Source organism: Podarcis filfolensis (genome assembly GCF_964270895.1).
Source record: "Podarcis filfolensis genome assembly, chromosome: 7".
Classification (NCBI taxonomy): Eukaryota; Metazoa; Chordata; class Lepidosauria; order Squamata; family Lacertidae; genus Podarcis; species Podarcis filfolensis.
Genome location: NC_139603.1, coordinates 81057991 through 81074794, shown reverse-complemented (window position 1 = coordinate 81074794; position 16804 = coordinate 81057991). Strand labels below are relative to the sequence as shown.

At 46.1% G+C, this 16804-nt stretch overlaps 1 protein-coding gene across 1 annotated transcript in view; it reads right to left on the bottom strand.

Moving 5' to 3' along the window:
- Positions 1-16804, bottom strand: part of TG (thyroglobulin) — a 172061-nt gene that overhangs the window by 5799 nt on the left and 149458 nt on the right. The window contains exon 45 of the mRNA XM_083624258.1: positions 9789-9896. Coding sequence (XP_083480384.1) covers positions 9789-9896 — 108 coding nt within the window. The remainder of the gene's footprint in view (positions 1-9788; positions 9897-16804) is intronic.

Sequence of the window (16804 nt, the reverse complement as noted above, 5' to 3'; positions counted from 1 at the left end):
GTGTTTAGCAGCTGCTGAAAAGAGTACAATGAAGTTGCCTGCCTGATTATCAATTGGCAGGGAGTTCCAAAGTGTAGGTGCTGCCACACTAAAAGACCCGGTTCTTAAAATGCAGAAAACACATTACAGTGGTACCTCGGGTTAAGTACTTAATTCGTTCCGGAGGTCCATACTTAACCTGAAACTGTTCTTAACCTGAAGCACCACTTTAGCTAATGGGGCCTCCTGCTGCCGCTGCGCCGCCGGAGCACGATTTCTGTTCTCATCCTGAAGCAAAGTCCTTAACCCGAGGTACTATTTCTGGGTTAGCGGAGTCTGTAACCTGAAGCGTCTGTAACCTGAGGTACCACTGTATGTGGCCAGTTTTTCTCCTTCCCTTAGTGAACATGAATCTTACGGCATTACCTCAACCTTCGGATTTTTCTCTGGGTATCAGTGGCTGGCATTCCCAGTGAATAATCATAATAACCTCTTAACCAAAGCACTTTTCTCTCATTTCTGCAGAATCTTTCCAAACCTCATTGTCTCTTTAACACTGCATGATTTCACCTCTTAAGGTATTTGCCTTCTGCATTTTAGCTGCTCTTGTGAATAGTTTTGGTTTCAGCTGTTCAGAAAGAAGTCAAATGAACCAGAGAAAGCGATGATGAGATGCTGAAGTTATGTTCCCACTCCAAAGCAGCAGTCTGGAAACTTTGTTTTGCAACCATGTAAAGTCATCTTTCTTTCCTATTTTTTTTAAGCAAAAGGAAACCATAATTCTGTTATGATTAGGGGGGGGGAGTTAGGAATATATTTGAGATTAAATTAGAGCAGGGGTAGCCAACTTGCCATCATTCACAAATAGCTGTCATGAATGGCTTGTGCCTTGTGCTCACTTTAGAATCTGAGCCAATATGGAACTAATGAATTCCAAACATGCCTAGAGACAGGCAAGCTCTCTGAAGCTCACCCTGGATTAACTCGAATTCTTTAAAAGAAAATGGGGAGAACATGGGCAACATTTCACAGAATCATAAAAATGTAGAGTTGAAAGAGTCATCTTGTTATGTACTGGGTTGAATAGGATCCAAAATGCAGCACTCTGATTGGTCCTAGAACAATAGGATTCAGAATGCAGCAGTCTGATTGGTCCACAGGATCCACCCAATCCAGCTCCAGGTGGAAGTGAATCCGCGACCTGATTGGCTTACAGGAGAATCCTGGAATTAGCCAATCACATGGGGCCCATTGTGTAAATAATGTATATAAAGCAGACATTCTGGGGGAACTTCCATTCCTCCTCACCACTATGAGCTGAATAAAGAGAATGAAATCCACTCTCAACTCTGAGTATATTTCACATCTAGTCCAACCTCTGCAATGCAGGAATCACAAATAAGGAATCCCTGGGAGATGATCATCGACCCCGTGCTTAAAAACCTAAATGAAGAAGAGTTCATCACCTTCTTACTGTCAAAAGATTCTTCCTAATGCTTAGCTGGAGTAGCAGAAAACAAGCTTGCTCCACCTTCCATGAGACAGCCCTTGAAATATTTGTGTTGAATGGTTTATTTAAATATTAAGGTTCATTATTGTTTCACAGGATGTGTATCTCTTTAAAGGCCAGAGTAAATATCATGACCTAGTTTTACAGCTGTGAAGCAGTATAGCAGGTTCTGTTAAGTTGTGTTAATTTAAGCTGTGACAGCAATTGGGTATAGTATATAAAGAGCAGCATGTACCTCTCTCAGTACCCTGGTGAATGGATGGGTCATATTTATAGATTTAATGTAAGAGGCGTTTTTGTTTTTGTAATTAAAGGCAAGCAAAAGATACTTTTGCATTTCTTCATTGTTTCCTGGATGTGTGGTCTCCCCAGCACGCTTTCTGCAGCGCAATTAATCTGCTAAATACACAACAATTTGAAGATGGCTATCGTATCTCCCCTCAGTCTCCTCTTTTCCAGGCTAAACACACCCAGCTCCTTCAACTGTTCCTCATAAGGCTTGGCTTCTAGACCTATGATCATCTTGGCTCCTCTACACTACACATGTTTCAGCTTGCTGATATCCTCCTTCAGTTGTGGTGCCCAGAACTGGACACAGCAATGTTCAGCAATAGTTTTTCCTCTAACTAAGTGCATCAACTTTGCCTTCAACAATTTCAGCAACTATGCCTCCATATTGAATAATGGGAAAGCCACTCCCGACATATGGAGGGGGGGTTGCGGGCTTACGCCCCATTCACACCCTCGTGGGGCTGGCTGCAGCCCCGCGGGACTTGGGGGAATCCCGGGATTCATTAGCAGTCATCATTCACCACGCCAGCCAATCGGCTGGCAGTGGGGGTGGGACTAGTAGGGGGCATTTAAGGTTGGGGCAGCCCATGCTCGCCCCTTTCTTTTCTTTCAGCAGCTGTGGTTTCCCACCCTCCCACCCGTTAGGTTTTCATTTGGACTTTGCTAAGGGCTTCGGCTGGTCGCCGCAAGGGGCCTGATAGGAATTTTTCCATTTGGCTAATTGGCTGTATTTTGGAAGCCATTTGGTTTTTTCACCTACCTCCTAGCAAAGCGTCACAACACCTTTGGTTTGGGCGGTTAGGCATTGGCAGGGGGTATTATTATGCAAATGAGTTGGGGGGGAGGAACGCCATCACCTCCCCCAAATGTTGAAGGGTAGTTCGTTAAAGGACTCCGGGGGGGGGGGGCGTCGCCTCGTCCGAAACCTATGGAGGCTAGGGCCTAAAGCACGCTCCCGAGCGGTAACCCCTCGGGGAGTGCCTAGGGATGTGCATCTCGGGGGCTCCCCCTGTTGGTGCTTAACCCTCCCCGGTTATACCGGTTAGCTCTTACCTGTAATCAATAAAGTTGTGGCCATTTTTCGCCCATTAACCTAAATTCTGGTGTCCTGTGTCTTTATTTATCCCATCTGTGGGAAGGGGCGGGAATCGCCACGCAAATCTTTCCCCGTTGCGATTCCCCATCAGTGGCCTTCCTTCCCAAATAAAGACTTGGTGCCATTGCTGTCTCTTTTTAGACACCAGGCAAAAACATTCTCACGGGTTTTAATTGGGAGGGTAGCTGGATATGCCAGTGGTCTTTTTTTTGTGCTCATCAGTTCCTCTCCAAGAAGAAAGAGATACCCACAGGCAGCATGGATCTTTGCAAAGACATTCGGAAGGGCCTTTGATCTCAGCCGCACATCTTTAAATGAGAAAGATTATGGTGTCTAGCCATCTGTGTTGTTATCAATGAGCAGTAAACAGAACAGCATATAAGGAGGACACCAAAACCTTTTATATATGTGGATGGAATTCAGTTGTTCTCTTCATTTGTCCTGCCTCTCTCCCCCCCTTCCTCCCCCCCCCCCCACCTTTGGCCAAGTTTTCTGATAATACATATTAAGTAAATTACAAGGAGAAAGCAATAAATCCCCTCTGCTTCCTGAGCTGCGTTGCTGTGGATTTGGCAGTGTGGTGACCAAAGAACATCGAGGGCTAACAAGATGCTCAAGGCAAACACTGGATCAGCGGCTTATTCGGATATGTTTGGACACCAGACAACTTTTGATCCTGCTTTCGATAGGGAAGCAGATGGTGACTCCCTCCTTGCCAACGCTACACAGATCTGATCCCTCACGCAATTACAATGAACGATAACAGGAACTGAGAAGGAAGAGCAGATAATCTCTCACGCACTGCGGACTTCTGAGGGAATCTTTACAGAGACTTTTCTTGGATGCCATAGCACATGGGTAGGCAAACTAAGGCCCGGGGGCCAGATCCGGCCCAATCGCCTTCTAAATCCGGCCAGCGGACAGTCCAGGAATCAGCGTGTTTTTACATGAGTAGAATTTGTCCTTTTATTTAAAATGCATCTCTGGGTTATTTGTGGGGCCTGCCTGGTGTTTTTACATGAGTAGAATATGTGCTTATATTTAAAATGCATCTCTGGATTATTTGTGGGGCATAGGAATTCATTCATTATTATTTTTCAAAATATAATCCGGCCCACCACAAGGTCTGAGAGACAGTGGCCCCTGCTGAAAAAGTTTGCTGACCCCATAGCAAGTCCTGGTGAGCTATTTTTCTAGAAAAAGAGGTGCTGAGAGTCCCCATGGACACCTCCCTTGTTTTCTTAGAATAACCACTCTTAGAATGACATCAAATGGGAGGCGTCTTTCGCCTGGTCGCGCACAGCCCCCCGGATCCCAGTGCAGCTCCCAGTAGATTGGGCTGGCTTCACCCTCCCCAGGCTGGATACCTGGAGGTCTCCGCCTACCTCAGCCAATCGCCCAATTCCGCCTGGGGAGGCGTTGCCAGGGGATTGGCCAGGTAGGGGGAGGGACCACCCTGCCCACACAACAGAAGGTGAATCTTACCTGCAAAGCATCAGTTGGCTCCAGAGCTTCTCCCACCCTGCCCTCCCTCAGTTAAGTCTTCTTTTGCGGGTTTTCCTCTTCTCCACAGGTACGCGAGTGCTGCTACGTCAAGGTTGCTGTTGAAGGGCCGGAAAGGAATTTTCCTGCTTTGGCAGGTTTTACCTTTGCTGTAGCAAAGCTTCACAACTTTGGCGGCTTCAGGCCTTGGGCGGAATCCTTTAGTCTATCTTCCTAAATGGGGTGTGTGGCGTGAAGTGGTGACCTACGCCCTCCTTGCGGCGGTGACCCCAGGGTTCCCCATTAAAGGGGTCTTGAGGGGAGGCATTGGCCGTATGCCAAGAGGTTGTCATTGCTCTCCCCTGCGACGGCGGCGAAATGGGGGGTGGGCTCTCTGCTTGAACATATGTTCTCCAGAGCCAGCCCAATCCCCACACACGGCTGGGGACTGGGAAGGATAAACGCCCAATGCCTGAGCCAAGGTCTCCCTATGCCTGAAACTTAATAAAGTAAAGGTAAAGGGACCCCTGACCATTAGGTCCAGTCGAGGACAACTCTGGGGTTGCGGCGCTCATCTCGCTTTAATGGCCGAGGGAGCTGGCGTACAGCTTCCGGGTCATGTGGCCAGCATGACTAAGCCGCTTCTGGCGAACCAGAGCTGCGCACGGAAACGCCATTTACCTTCCTGCCGGAGCGGTACCTATTTATCTACTTGCACTTTGACGTGCTTTTGAACTGCTAGGTTGGCAGGCGCTGGGACCAAGCAACGGGAGCTCACCTTGTCGTGGGGATTTGAACCGCTGGCCTTCTGATCGGCAAGCCCTAGGCTCTGTGGTTTAACCCACAGCGCCACCTGAGTCCCGAAACTTAATAAAGTTGTGGCCAATTTCAATCCCATAGCACCTTGTCTTGAGTCATTATTCCAATCGGGGATCGCCTGCGGTTGGGGGGACTCTGCCTGTCCACGCAATAGAGGTGCCGGAGTCCCGGCTGGAAAAAAAGCCCTGATGGTGAGAGGGACCATAAGTTCTGATGCAGTGTCAGGCAGCTTCCAATAACTGCAAAGCATAAAAACAGGAAGAGATGGCCAGGCCTGGAAGACCGTAGGCTAATCCGCAGCTATGCTAAGAATGTGGATGTGGTCTGGAGGAGCTGCAGAAAACATTGCTGATATTTGGAAGACTTTGGAAGGGGCCAGAAAGATGGTGTGAAGAAGAGGAATCGCTTCTGGCTTCTTCTTCACTACTGTAGGGTTAGAGAACCAGAGCCGAGCCAAGTCTGCTTACCTAGCTTTGACCTCATTTTCCTGAGTGCCAAGCCACCTCCTGATTTCAGGGCTCTTTTGACACCGAATAAACATATATTTAGGCAAACCTAGAAAGCATCTTAAAAAGCAGAGACATCACCTTGCCAACAAAGGTCCGTATAGTTAAAGCCATGGTTTTCCCAGTAGTGATGTATGGAAGTGAGAGCTGGACCATAAAGAAGGCTGATCGCCAAAGAATTGATGCTTTTGAAGTATGGTGCTGGAGGAGACTCTTGAGAGTCCCATGGACTGCAAGAAGATCAAACCTATCCATTCTGAAGGAAAGCAGCCCTGAGTGCTCACTGGAAGGACAGATTGTGAAGTTGAGGCTCCAATACTTTGGCCACCTCATGAGAAGAGATGACTCCCTGGAAAAGACCCTGATGTTGGGAAAGATGGAGGGCACAAGGAGAAGGGGACAACAGAGGACGAGATGGTTGGACAGTGTTCTCGAAGCTACCAGCATGTGTTTGACCGAACTGCGGGAGGCAGTAGAAGACAGGAGTGCTTGGCATGCTCTGGTCCATGGGGTCACCAGTGGCGTAGCGTGGGTTGTCAGCACCCGGGGCAAGGCAAGTAATTTGCGCCCCCTAACCCGTGGATTTGCGCCCCCTAACCCGTGGATTTGCGCCCCCTAACCCATGGATTTGCCCTAACCCCAGATGTTGCGCCCGGTGCGGCCCGCCCCCCTGCACCCCCCACGCTACGCCACTGGGGGTCACGGAGAGTCGGACACGACCAAACGAATAAACAACAGCAAAACATATATTTAAACTGCTTCTAATGTCTCCCTTGTTACACCCACCATGAGCTGAGCCTGTGCTTTTGCTTTCTGCTTTCTCTAGCCCTTTTCTCGCAGGAAGAGAGAAAGTGAGTGCAAGGCAGGGGGCTGTGCTTTTAGCTTCAGCCCCGTCCTCACACTGGTAGCACCAGCTATGGCAGGAGTTCAGCTGCAACCTTTGCCGAAGGGACCTTCCTCTTTTCTTTGCAGCCCAGCATGCGATTTCGAACCACATTTCAGGTTCTAAAACACACAGCGAGCTTCCCAGCCACAACAGAAGATAATAATAATAATAATAATAATAATAATAATAATAATAATAATAATTTGTACCCCGCCCATCTGCCTGGGTTTCTCCAGCCACTCTGGGCGGCTTCCAACAAAGATTAAAAATACATCAAAATGTCGCACATTAAAAACTTCCCTGAACTTCTAAATGTCAGGTTCCCTGTCTTCTAAATGTCAGGTAGTTGTTTATCTCTTTGACATCTGATGGGAGGGCGTTCCACAGGGCGGGTGCCACTACCAAAGAAGGACCTCTGCCTGGTTCCCTGTAGCTTTGCTTCTCGCAAAGAGGGAACCGCCAGAAGGCCCTCGGCGCTGGACCTCAGTGTCCGGGCAGAATGATGGGGGTGGAGACGCTCCTTCAGGTATACTGGGCCGAGGCCGTTTAGGGCTTTAAAGGTCAACATGAACACTTTGAATTGTGCTTGGAATTGTGCTGGATCAGACCAGAGCGATCAAGTCTCTTCTCCAAATGCCTGCCCAAGAAAGGTCTGTCTTCAAACAGGCTACTAAAATTATAAAGAGATGGGGACCTCATTGGGGAGACAAAGACCTGCCCTGGAAGAGGTACTTTTCTGGGCTGCCACACGATGTAGCCCTCATCTACTGCATGGAGTGGTCAATATGGAAGAAGATGTTCCTGGAGATATTTGGGCCTCAAGCCATTTAGGCTTTAAACAATCAAGTAAGCACCTTCAATCCTACCTGGGAAACAACTGGAAACCCATGCAGCTGTTTTTAAGTGATGGGTAATATGTTCACAGGGACGCAGGTGTTGCTGTGGGTTAAACCACAGAGCCTAGGACTGGGTGATCAGAAGGTCGGCGGTTTGAATCCCCGCAACGAGGTGAGCTCCCGTTGCTCGGTCCCTGCTCTTGCCAACCTAACAGTTCGAAAGCAGGTCAAAGTGCAAGTAGATAAATAGGTACCGCTCCGGTGGGAAGATAAACGGCATTTCCATGTGCTGCTCTGGTTCGCCAGAAGCGGCTTAGTCATGCTGGCCACATGATCCGGAAGCTGTACGCTGGCTCCCTCGGCCAGTAAAGCGAGATGAGTGCCACAACCCCAGAGTCGGCCACGACTGGACCTAATGGTCAGGGGTCCCTTTACCTTTACCTTTACCTTTAATATGTTCACAGTCTGCTGCCCCACCAGCATTCTTGCTGGAGAACCTGGAAAAAGCAGATGATGGGAAAAACCTCTGCCTGCTCTGAGGTCTTGGCAAAGTCACTGACAGTCACACCAGACAACTCTAAACTAGGTGAGCCAAGTGTCTGATTCAGTAGAAGGCGGCTTCCTATAATTGTGCAAAAGCAGCAGAGGAGGAATGGGCAGGGTGTGTTTGTGCTAAAAAAAAATGTTTTAAACACAGGAAGCAATAGAAAGAGAAAGTAGAGAGGCCTCCTTTTTGTCCAGTTATTTTAGCTGAGTGACTCCACATTCAAACCACAATGCAAAGGAACGGAAGCTGAGCACACCTGGTTCCTTCTTGCACCCTCGGCCTGGGGCACATTGCCAACCAGATGCAAATATATAACGCAGCCTGAAACACCAAAAGACTCAGAGAAAAGGAATAGAAAAGGACTGGAACGCAGTACCGATGGTTGTTGCTGTTTGTAATCAGTTAATTACCAGCTTGCAAGACTTGCAGATATGGCCCAAATCAAACTCTCGTCCTTCTTATCTAGACCATTGCGAAAGTGACAGGCAAGGGATGGGGAACCTTAGGGCTGGGGGATGGCAAATGTGGTCCTCCAGACCTCTCAAGTCACATCCTTTTCCCAGTCATTTTCCTTATCAGTTTTGATTGTTTTGAGCATTTTTGCCAGGTTGGAATATGGATTTCATTTTGCTTGTCTGGATGAGCGACAGAGAGGAGATCCTAGCTTACTGCAGAGGTTGGGTGGTCATCTATCATGGATGCTTTAGTTGAGATTACTGCATATTGCATACCCTCCAACATTTCTCTGATGAAAATAGGGATGTCCAATTCCATAATGATAATCTTACTATTTATACCCCACAAAGCTTACTGGGTTTCCCCAGCCACTCTGAGCGGCTTCCACCATATATTAAAAAATAATAAAGCATTAAACTTTTTTTAAAAAAAATCCTTCCCTATACAGGATTGCCTTCAGACAGCTTGAGGGTCAGATAACTCCATACCCTCCAACATTTCTCCAATGAAAATAGGGACGTCCTAAGGAAAAGCGGGACATTCAGGGATGAAATAAGAAACCGAGACAGCTTCTCTAAATCAGGGACATCTCTGAAAAATAGGGACACTTGGAGGGTCTGGCATTGCAAGGGGTTGGACTAGATGACCCCTGGGGTAGCAGTAGTAGTAATAAAAATATTTATTATTATTTATACCTTGCCCATCTGGCTGGGGTTCCCCGGCCATTCTGGGCAGCCCGCAACAGAATATTAAAAACACAATAAAGCATCAAACATTAAAAACTTCCCTAAACAGGGCTGCCTTCAGATGTCTTCTAAAAGTCAGGTAGTTGTTTATTTCCTTGACATCTGATGGGAGGGCATTCCACAGGGTAGGTGCCACTCCCGAGAAGGCCCTCTGCCTGGTTCCCTGTAACCTCACTTCTCGCAGTGAGGGAACCACCAGAAGGCCCTTGGCACTGGACCTCAGTGTCTAGGCAGAATGATGGGAGTGGAGACGCTCCTTCAGGTATACAGGACCGAGGCCATTTAGGGCTTTAAAGGTCAGCACCAACACTTTAAATTGTGCTTGGAAACGTACTGAGAGCCACTGTAGGTCTTTCAGGACCGGTGTTATATGGTCTCGGTGGCCACTCCAACCTTCCAACTCTATGATTCTATAATTCTATGAAAGGCGTGTTTTGAGAGAGAGAACAGTTTTGAATGTGATTTTTTTAAAAGAAAAATGAAGATTAAATGAGAAATGGAAAGGGATGGATTTATGGGAGTATTTATGTGTCATCATCTTCATCAACAACAGCAGCAATGATCATGGACCGAAAATAAGAATGAAGTGTGCATCCCTAGATCCATGACAACAGAACTCTGTCCATGCTCTTACCTGCTCAGGGAGGTGGTGTCTGGAACATGGTACATGAAGACTTGCCCTCTGCCATTGCCAGCCCAGTGACGAGCCATGTCTATTGTGGGGCAAATGATGAACTGGTCCCTGAGAAACGGCAAAATAAAACGATGCTATGGTCAAGAAACAATAGCCAAATGATAACAAGTTGCAACGAAGGTGCCTCAAATATGAAAAGGAAGGAGATGTGTACAGAGAGACCTCATAACAGCGGATCAAGTGAACAATACAAAGAGTAAGCAGCGCTGCTGAAACTTGCAAACTTCCTTTTATCCCATTATTCAAAAACAACAAATAATTAACTTGCACAAATCTTATACAATCAAATAACCGCTCTTTCGTTTTGCTGAACCAAATCTGTTTATATATAAAAAAGAAGGGAAGGGGAAACAATTAGGAAAAAGCTATTTTAAGTATCTTTCTCTTTGCTTAGGGACAGAAAGCTGAGCATGGGAGAAGGTTTAGACCAGTTGTTTATTATTATTATTTTTCTTCAAATTTCCCCAGAGACACTCCAATCCCCCCCTCCAAAAAAAATACATGATGGAAACCTGCATGCCCATTCATACACCACAGGTGCACATCTGTAAAACACATTCTTAACGAAGTTAACGACCCGCAAGTTAGTATAAACCTTTGGAACCTGTCTTTGTTTTTTTCCTGGAGTATTTGCGAATGAAAACAAAGCTCCACTATTCTCCCGCAAAGGTGTCTCTGTGCTTTGTTCCACCTACCGGTCTTAAATTGTGAGCCGCTTTCCCCCCCATAAGGGCAACACGCCATGCTCTCTTGCACCAAGAATCCAGCTGCATGCAGGAAAGCTCACCTGGGACTGCACAGCGAGAAGATTCATAGGCCAGACTCCCTGGGCTTTAATTTTACCCACCACTATTGATCTTCCCTTGCAATCTTCCAGTTACAGTCAAATGCTTGTTTTTGTTTTAGGGTCTATTCATTGCTCACATGGAAACAGGCAGGACTTAAAGGACTCATATTCTCTGCTCTTTTAAAAAATGGAAAATCCTAGCATCTATATCTATCTATCTATCTATCTATCTATCTATCTATCTATCTATCTATCTATCATCTATCTATATCTATCTATATCTGTCTATCTATCTGTCTATCCATCTATCTATCCATCCATCCATCCATCCATCCATCCATCCATCCATCATCTATCTATCTATCCTTCACCAATCTATCTATATCTATATCTATATCTATATCTATATCTATATCTATATCTATATCTATATCTATATCTATATCTATATCTATATCTATCTATCCTCTATCCATCTATCCATCCATCCACCCATCCACCTATCCACCTACCTATCTACCTATTTTCCTATTATCTATCTATCTAATCTATCCACCCACCCACCCATCATCTATCCATTCTTCACCAATCTATCTATATCTATATCTATATCTATATCTATATCTATATCTATATCTATATATCTATATATCTATATATCTATATCTATCATCTATCATCTATCCATCTATCCATCTGTCCATCCATCCATCCACCCACCTAACCACCTACCTATCTTCCTATCATCTATCTATCTATCTATCATCTATCATCTATCATCTATCTATATCTATCCATCATTTATCTATCCTCGCCAATCTATCTATACCTATATCATCTATATCTATATCTATATCTATATCTATATCTATATCTATATCTATATCTATATCTATATCTATATCTATATCATCTATATCTATCTATCTACCTATCTATCCATCCATCGATCCGACCTTGCCATTCATCCAGCTCTTCAGAACAAGACCTACTGGTGCTTCCCTTGCTGAATGATGTTCACAGAAGTCATCTGTCTCTGAAAACCCCACTTCTGGCAGGGAGTTACATATTCGTCCTCCCTACACATGACATCATGCATGATGGGGCAGGTGGGAGAGACATAGCCAAATGGGGAGACCTATTTAGCCCTGTGGGTTCCCCAGCCCTCCTCTACAGCAACCTTCCTCCCCTTTGGGTCCTAGGTGGACTATGACTCCCATCATCCCTGACCAAGGGGGATGGGGCTGGTGCAAGCAACGTTTGGGGACCAAAGGTTGGGGAAGGCTGCTTCATGGTATGCTTCTTCCTTTGCCTTCCTTGGTAAAGCTGGGAGGGAGAGCTCTGCTGTACAAACACAAGATATGTGTTCTTTCCTACACGTTCCTGAGAAATAATCTGAGGCTTCCAAAATGCTCACTTAACAAAGACTGAAAAACCACAGGGTTGACTAACCACCTCATGATGTTTAGCAACGACAGGAAGCCATTCCAGTTTTTAACAAGTGATGCTCTTGTTCCTGGGAGCCAGATGTTTTGAGCTACAACCCCCACTGGCCATGCTGTCAGGGACTGATGGCAGTTTTAGTCTAAAACATCTGGAGGGCAACAGATTGCAAAAGGTTGGTGAAGACCAAGATGAGCTAGGCAGATGAATGGCAGAGAGCACAGCTTCCAATGATTTGGGGGAAGGCCATAACTCATCTCTGGCATCCATGGGTGGAACTAAGAAAGAATCCTATCTGAAATCCTGGTAAGTTCAGACCATACTGAACTAATAATAATAATAATAATAATAATAATAATAATAATAATTTATTATTTATACCCCGCCCATCTGGCTGGGCCTCCCCAGCCACTCTGGGCGGCTTCCATAAAAACCAAAAATACAGTAAAATATCACACGTTAAAAACTTCCCTTAAGATGTCTTCTGAATGTCAGGTAGTTGTTTATCGCTTTGACATCTGCTGGAAGGGCGTTCCACAGGGCGGGCGCCACTACCGAGAAGGCCCTCTGCCTGGTTCCCTGTAGCTTTGCTTCTCGCAATGAGGGAACCGCCAGAAGGCCCTCGGCGCTGGACCTCAGCGTCCGGGCAGAATGATGGGGGTGGAGACGCTCCTTCAGGTATACTGGACCGAGGCCGTTTAGGGCTTTAAAGGTCAGCACCAACACCTTGAATTGTGCTCGGAAATGTACTGGGAGCCAATGTAGGTCTTTGAAGACCGGTGTTATATGGTCTCGGCGGCCGCCCCCAGTCACCAGTCTAGCTGCCGCATTCTGGATTAGTTGTAGTTTCCGAGTCACCTTCAAAGGTAGCCCCACGTAGAGTGCATTGCAGTAGTCCAATGGCCTAACTCAGTTTAAGGTTGCTTCCTACATTGCACCCTGACATCTGATAGTAAGAAGTCTCTTGCATCACCCTTCAAAGCATTGATGGATTTACTGGGCCTAGGCCAGGGGTCAGCAAACTTTTTCAGCAGGGGGCCAGTCCACTGTCCCTCAGACCTTGTGGGGGGCTGGACTATATTTTGAAAATTATATATGAATGAATTCCTATGCCCCACAAATAACCCAGAGATGCATTTTAAATAAAAGCACACATTCTACTCATGTAAAAACATGCTGATTCCCGGACTGTCCGCAGGCCAGATTTAGAAGGTGATTGGGCCGGATCCGGCCCCCGGGCCTTAGTTTGCCTACCCATGGCCTAGGCCAAGCCAGGAGCCAATGGCTCATGTAGTTGCTGAAACAATTGTCCCTTGCCTGGTGAGACTCAGCCATAATTGCCACCTCTAAAGTCCCAGGCTCTGGTCTGAAGGCGCAGGAGACCATCACCTTGCTGCTAATAAGCAGGTATGGGTCTGGTCAGCACCTGGATAGGAGATCACCTTGGAAGCACATGAGCACTGCCTTCTACTCCAGGATGCAAGAAAGGTGTGATACAAATGTAAGAAGAGTTTGGATTTCACTCCCTTTAAGGAGTCTCAAAGCGGCTAACATTCCCCTTTCCCTTCCTCCCCCACAACAAACACTCTGTGAGGTGAGTGGGGCTGAGAGACTTCAGAGAAGTGTGACTGGCCCAAGGTCACCCAGCAGCTGCATGTGGAGGAGCGGAGACGCGAACCCGGTTCCCCAGATTGCAAGACTGCCGCTCTTAACCACTACACCACACTGGCTCCTGTAAGAAAATACAGGAATAATTTTAAGGAGCAGGGGAGTAATGTCCCAGACACCCACAAAGCGTGTTCTCACTAATAGAGAGCACGTGTTGCGGTGGGGTCTAGCAGGCCACCCCACTGTTGCTGGGCTGATCTGTTTGGATGGCCACAGGCTACGATTGGGTGCGTGTGTTTCTGGGGAGATTTTGATGTTGCCAATTTGTGGGTTGGGCTAAAAGGTTTTAAATACTGGGCACGCTCTTTTGAGCGTCTTCTTTTGCTGCGTGCATTGGATCACCTGCCCACGCTCCCTGAAATGGGGATTTTGCGCTTGACCTTCCTATGCCTGTCATGGGGTCATCTGCTTTTGGGGCAGGGGCCTGGTAGGAATTTTGTCCATTTGGCTGATTGGCTGGAGCCATTTGGTTTTTGCCTACTGCATAGCAAATTGTCACAACTTGTAAGGTTCGCGGTTAGGCATTGGTTAAAAAATTGGTTGGTGGAGGGGTAAGTGCCTACCCCTCCAATGGTGGTGCTGAAAGGGAATTCCATTAAAGGAATCTGGGGGCTTGCCATGCTTTCGTCCAAGTCCCTGGCATTGGGCTTGGGCTGTGCAAGGCCTCTGGGAGCATGCAGGGAGAGGTGAGGGTCTAGTGCCCAGCTTCATTTCTCCCCAATATTGTTTTCCCTGACTGGCTTTCGCTAGAATCCGGAAGTCAGTTCTGTCCCTGGGCGGGGGGACAGATAGTCGGAACCAATGCCTAAGCAACCATTCACAGTTATGTATTTAAATAAAGTTGTTTTTTTATATAAAATATTTATTGAAGTTTTCAAAAAGTTTAAAAAAAACAAAACACACACACAAAAAGAAAAAAACCCAAAACAATCATATACCTTTCAATAACATTTTTCCTTGACTTCCCCACATCTCCTCTTCTTGTATTCCAATTCAATTTTTAGTTCAACAAGTTCCTGTCCCCAAATTTTACCTTATTATATTTAAATCCTTTTTGTTTAACCAATTTTAAAATAAATCTCAATCTTAATACATCAAATCTTATTCTTAATGCCTTTTTCTAAAGTCGACCCCAATTCCATTTCACGATTTCCCCATTTTAATCTAAAATAGCAAAACAGATTATTTACAAGAAAGAAAAAAAAAGAATATATTTATACCGCCTTTGGATAACCAAAACCCCACTCCCCGCTTTTCCCGGTTTCAATCTCCACCCACTGTCCATCAGTCCATCTGGTATCAGCCTGGTGATCTCACATCCGAGGCCCTTAAGTCTCTCTCCTTTCCTCTCTGTCGGTTTTTTTGATAGTCCTTTGTGTTAAACGCCAGATCTCGGAGAAGCTCTGTCCCCATAAGGTCCATACTTCTTCCTGCCAGGCCACCATATTTAAAATTGTAATCCAAATCTTGTTTTTTACTTCTTTTAAGTCCCAATGTCCCAGAAACTCCTGCTTCCACTTTGGTCAAATTTGTCTTTCCCTTTATGTCCATCTTTACAGGCCTCTGGCCTGCCAGGTCTCCATATTTATAATTGTAATCCAGATCTTGTTTTTTTCTTCTTTCTTTAATCCTCTGCTGCATTATAGCTCCTCCTTCCTTTCCCTCTAAGTTGTCATATGTAGCTTCTTCGAATTTCTCAAATTCCTTTTCTTGTTCAGCTGCAAGAGTTTTTAGTTCAAGGGCACAGTCTTTTTGTTCTGGTACAGAGACTTGAGTCAAGTCCCTTCCAATTTCCACAGGTTTGTTTGCTTTTTCATTCAATATTCTGGCATTTTTAGACAAAACAATGCTTTGTTCATGAAGTTTTCCCAGGCTACGAAAGATCTTCTCAAGTGCCGTCTGTATTTTTCCACTTACAGCCATTCTGTAATGTCCCAGAGCCCCCTCTAGGGGAGTGCTGGTTACTTAGTATTCCTTCCAGTTGTAAATCCAAAAGTCCTTTATTTTCCTTGATTTTCGACAATTTGTTACCTAAATGTAACAAATATAACCAGCCGAGGCAATAGAAACAAAGTTCTCTCTCTTTTTTTTCCCTCTCAGCTTTGACAGCTAGTTTGACAGCTGTCAAAGTCTTTTAAATCTCTCCAACAGGCTCCCTCGCGGATCGCTCCCGGGTCCTGGGGGAGGGGTAACAATCCACTTTCAAAATTAATTCTTATCCTCCAGCACATTCACTTATACTGCCAAAACGTGAAATTAGTTACTTTTGACTTCCCACGAAGAAGATGTTCTTTTCAACCTTAGTTATCTAGTCCTTGCTTTAAAATGTTTACAAAAGGGGGAGACGGACTTCCTCTTTGCGCCTTCCCCGCTCGTGCCGAATCAAAAAAGGTGATTTTTAATATCCAATTTCCGTAATACTCACGGGTTGTTACTTTTAGTCCAAATTTCAAAGGAAGAAGTCAGCGCTCTCCAACCATGGCATGCGGCTTCGCTTCGCGGAGACGGGTAGACAGCTCTCAGCTCCGCGCCGCTCACCCCCGGTATGTTCCGGAGCCTTTAAAAAGGCTCCTTTGCAGCGGGGGGGGGACGCAAATGGAGCCCGCCGAGCCTTCAGTTCACAGGCTTCCCAGCCTGTGATTTTTTTCGGGTCCCCGCTTCGCCGTAGCGGTAGAACCCTGGCTCCACGAAGCAGATTTCCTCCGGAGATCGGAGGAAATCCGCCATTACAGTTGCTGGCGCTGACCGGAAGTGTATTTAAATAAAGTTGTGGCCAAAAACCTTAAACAAAAATTACGTGTGATGTGTGAGTTATTGGGGTGGCTTGGGGACCTCAACACGCAACATTCCTCCCAGATTTCATCCGTCCTTAGCATGTCATTGTTGTTCACGTGCAGATGTTTTCTGCTGCAACCCAGACACCTCCAACAACTCTCAACCCATGTTTAAAACATTAGGAGGTTTACGATGTTGCTGATCTGCTTGTTGGAGAAGGGAGCCGCTAGCATGAAAAGCAGAACGACAAGCGTTCAGCTGCAAAAGAGTGTTGGACTTTGTA